The sequence below is a fragment of the Macrosteles quadrilineatus genome, unplaced genomic scaffold, assembly GCF_028750875.1.
Source record: "Macrosteles quadrilineatus isolate MER2022 unplaced genomic scaffold, UCM_ALF_1.0 Scaffold_2__2_contigs__length_208266976, whole genome shotgun sequence".
NCBI classification, from domain to species: domain Eukaryota; kingdom Metazoa; phylum Arthropoda; class Insecta; order Hemiptera; family Cicadellidae; genus Macrosteles; species Macrosteles quadrilineatus.
Genome location: NW_026542595.1, coordinates 63,388,119 through 63,392,816, shown reverse-complemented (window position 1 = coordinate 63,392,816; position 4,698 = coordinate 63,388,119). Strand labels below are relative to the sequence as shown.

Here is a 4,698-nt window from a genome sequence, read left to right as displayed (position 1 = left end):
AACTAATTGTAATTACTCATTGTAATTACTAATTTCCCGGAGGCGGAGGCATGTGTGCTACTGAATTTATTCTTCTACTCACATGGTTATGAAAAACAATTACGTAGTCGAGGTTAGCCCACTCCATACTAGTGTAACTGTGTAGCCTGGAATGGACCTCTTGTGACCTCGGTTGCACGACAACGCTATTACACAAATAATTGTTAGAAGCCCCGTTCACACGGGGCGAGTTTACAAGCTACACGTCGGCATTTTTACACGCAGCTAGTAAAATAGCTCAGTGTGAACGACGTACTCGCTCAAAAGCTGCTTGTAAAAAAACTCTGGAAAAAGTTGACGCTGCCGCTACTTTACACGCCAACTCGCCAGCTTTTGAACGAGCAGGCGTGTAAAGTAGCCCAGTGTGAACACAGTTGCTTGTGCTTGTGCGCTTGTTACTCAAAGATGTTGGAGGATTTGGTTCAAGCCAGCTACTGAGCGAGTGGAAAAAGCATCGTGTGAACGACTACAAGCACACTCGCCAACTCCCCGGCTTCTGACACGCTGGCGAGTAGCTTGTAAACTCGCACCGTGTGAACGAGGCTTTATATGTCTATTTGCAATATTTAGAAGGTAATGAACAATACTAAGCACTTTTTAGCTTATTAAAGGCACGATCACACATGGCGACTAACTAGCCGCTACTTTAGTCGCCGCTATTTACTCGCCGGCAAATTTTCGATCTCTGTTCACACATCGCGATTTGTAGTAGTTAGTACAGTTCGACGATTCGTTGTGAGTAGGGTTTGCTGTGGAAAATGTCTGTAGGAAGGCGAGAGACTTTGAGACGTGTATTGAGTATCTGTGTTAAGGAACTTTGTGATGAATTAGTGAATAAATTAAGAAATAAAAGAAAACGTAAGTGGGTCCGGGAGTGGATAGGGCGAAGGGATAGGCTAGGTGCTTCTGCGACACTATTGAAAGAATTGGCAAGTGAAGATCCCCAATCTTATTACAACATTATGAGATTAACAGTTCCAAAGTTTGAGGAGTTGTTAAAAATGGTATCACCATTAATAAAGAAGGAGGATACCCCCCAATCTTATTACAACATTATGAGATTAACAGTTCCAAAGTTTGAGGAGTTGTTAAAAATGGTATCACCATTAATAAAGAAGGAGGATACACGATGGAGGGAAGCAATTTCTTGCCGTACCAAACTGGAGATAGCTTTGAGGTATATGGCGAGTGGAGACAGCCTTAAATCACTCCAATACCTTTTTAGAGTACCATACAATACAATTTCCGTTTTGTTACCTGAAGTGCTGAGTGCCATATGTGAAGTTCTTCAGCCATTTATGAAGGTAAGATTACTTATTTTCTTCAATAGCAATAATCTTCAATACTATGTTAAATTAAAGTAATGCAGGCTTGGGAATTCAATATTCAAAGCACAATGAATGCATTTCTCATTATTTTAACGTATGGGGAATGCGTCCATCATACTGGACATTCTCTGCATATAAGTATACTATTTATTCAATTGCAAATAACATTTATAAACTAAATCAATCCCCTATAAGGAGGCCAAAACATTGAAAAAAGTAATAACAAAACATACTAATCGTGACATATTCTTTATTAATGAAACACAGTATTACATTCACGGTTTTGGCATTTCGCCAATCTCTAAAAGTGCTTTCTGCACGAGGTCTAGTCCGGATGTGTTCGAGTTGTCATACGGCTGAATCTGTAACGGACTATAAACATCACAACTACTTGAAGATTCAGCAGGCGAGGGCGTGAACTGATTTGTAAAGTCGATTTGATTCAGTCTTTCTCTAGTAATTAAGTTTTGTATTTCCTGTTGCAAAAGAACAAAACTCCTCAGAGGTAATTCTCTTAACTGAGATCCAACGTGCTTAGCGAATCTGTCATAATACTGGTCATCTGTAACGGTTTCAGTTTCCTGCGGCGATACCATCATGGCTATGTTTTCCAGCTTATCTACGGAGGATTCAAAGCGGGTCGGGTACTTTGAGTTACTGCCTGTGGGATATGGCTATGTTTTCCAGCTTATCTACGGAGGATTCAAAGCGGGTCGGGTACTTTGAGTTACTGCCTGTGGGATACTTTATCATATTGCCTGGCTTGAAAGGTTTTTTACGAAGACCGGGTGGTGGCATGCTACTTGCAATCCTTTTTACAGGTAGAACAGGCGCAGGTGCTGCGGTTGATGTTGCGGTTGCAGTCTGCTCTATTAACAAACCATCTACGTTTTCCGGTTCATCCCCTGCATTGTCGTCTTCGGCTACACTCTGAGTGTCCCAATCCTGTGGAAAAACACATCAATATACAACTAATGCCATTCAAAGCTCGGGCTCCTGAAACCATTGTTAGTTAAATGAAGCCAAAGTCTGCATAAAGTTAGCTATACATATATATATATATATATGTGGGTTTTCACAAAATTCATAATAAACTGGCAATTTTTATACAGTAACATCTAGAATCTTTAGATAAATAAAATGTAGTATTTTACAGGCTTTTTTATTTGTAGGTACCAAACACCGAAGAGGAGTGGAATGCTATTATGCAAGCTTTCGACATTTGGAATTTCCCAAACTGTTGTGGTGCTGTCGATGGGAAGCATGTGCTGATAAGAAGACCACCAAACTCAACTTCAGAATTGTTCAACTACAAAGGGACCTACAGTATAGTACTGTTAGCCGTAGTAGATGCTGACTATTGCTTCAGATACATAGACGTAGGTAGTGATGGTAGAGCGAGTGACAGCACCATATTCCAGACTTCTACTTTCAACTGTGCACTAGAGCAAAATTTGTTAAATTGGCCAGAGGGAGGGGTTTTAGTAGGAGACGATATCTTCCCTTTGGGAAGTAACTTGCTGAAACCATACGCTCATAGAAAGCTAACACTCCAAGAGAGGATTTTCAATTACCGCTTATCAAGAGCTAGGCGAGTTGTAGAAAACGCATTCGGGATTTTATCGTCAAGGTTTCGTGTATTCAACACTCCGATCGCACTCAAGGTAGATACAGCTGAGCTTCTAACTAAAGCTTGTTGCTCAATCCACAACTGGCTTAGAATGACAGCTAGTCGGGCGTATTTACCACCAGGATCAGTGGACGAGGAGGACATCATTACGGGCCAACTCACCGGTGGCTCGTGGCGGAATGTACCTACTACATTGAGCCCGATAGAAAAGCAATATAAATCCAATAACTATGCACAGGATGGAGAAGATGTCCGCAATGCATATTCTTATGCTTTCGTGTCCCATATGGCTGTACCGTGGCAGAAGAAAGCTGTTGGCCTAAGTAAATAAAAATGGACATTGATGGAATGGTAATATAGTACCATGAAATGTGACTGTAAATATCATATGTTTTCTCTTATTTTACAATTATGTAAATATATTATACCAACAATGTTGCGTTCATTATTTTAATCAACTACTGTAATAAGTGTAAGTACAGATTATGATGTTTATTTACATTACTTTCGTAATTACCAAACAGGACGTAATGTACTAAAACTGAAAGATAAAATACCTTAATTACATGTGAAACAGAAAGTTAATCATGTATAATTTGTTTTTAAATTGTTGGTATAATTAATTTAAAAATAATTCAAACATGCTTAATTTTCAGTTTCCTATTTCGTTTCAATATTTTTATCTCTTAATTGTTGTGCATTACAAGTTTGGTAGTTCTGATTTCCAGATAAATAAGAAGGCAGGGCATAAACAAGAATATGATGTTTTTATGTACTTACATACCGTATTTCATTTAATACAAAACTGTATTTTTAAAACGAGCCTTTTTAACCCATCTTCAGGATAAAAAAGGCTTGCTGACTTGAAGTTTGACCTGTCTAGGATTAATTAATCATGTACAGTAATTAACTTACCATACTTGAAGATGATTGCCTCCCGGATAACACGCTATTCCAGAAAGCGTCTGCTGCAACAAACCAAACCAACTTAGGTTTATACACCTCACTTGCCCCGGCACCACTCTTCTTCGACTTCTTTACTTTGATCAGTTCGTTACGATATGCATCACGTAAGTTTTTAATTTTTTTCTTCAGCACATCTTCAGTCACTATTATTCCATTAAGTCTGAGTTCATCAAGCAATTTGGCAAACGCCTGTTGCTTCGAGTCGCGTTTTAGATATTCAGGTGACCTAATGTCCCACAAACACTCATGCTTTCTGTAAATTTCCAGGAAAGTAACAAGTTGGTCACTACTCCACTTCACACTATCGGCCATCTTTAGTATAGAATCCGTATAAACTGACAAAACGTTATTAAAAGGAGCAAAACACAACCACGAGTCGTCAGATCGCAAGCTACCGGCTTCTAGTCGGCGATAACACTATTCACACAGGGCGACAGGGTTGCTACCACTCGCGGCGAGTGTACCACGTGACACTTCAAGGTCAGCTACTGGAGACTACTCGCCCCAAAAGTTAAACATGTCCAACTTTCCTCGCGAGTGATTTTTTACTCGCCGGCGAGTGCTAGTCGCCGCTACTTACTGTTCACACATAGCGATTAGTAGCCGCTACTCTAGTCGCAGCGAGTAAAGTCGCCATGTGTGAACGTGCTTAAAGTAGTAAACACCTTGATTTTATTTCAAATAAAAAATTATCTAACATTTTTAACTCACTACTATAAAAACCTATTGCTGGCA

General features: G+C 39.6%; 1 protein-coding gene across 1 annotated transcript; it reads right to left on the bottom strand.

Moving 5' to 3' along the window:
* Positions 1–1,642: 1,642 nt before the first annotated feature.
* On the bottom strand, positions 1,643–4,275 carry LOC128984325 (uncharacterized). The gene is made up of 3 exons (XM_054403633.1): positions 3,913–4,275; positions 2,126–2,312; positions 1,643–2,028 (listed from the first exon to the last, which is right to left on the bottom strand). Exons 1-3 carry the CDS (start codon positions 4,273–4,275, stop codon positions 1,643–1,645), a joined length of 936 nt encoding a protein of 311 aa, XP_054259608.1.
* Positions 4,276–4,698: the final 423 nt, after the last annotated feature.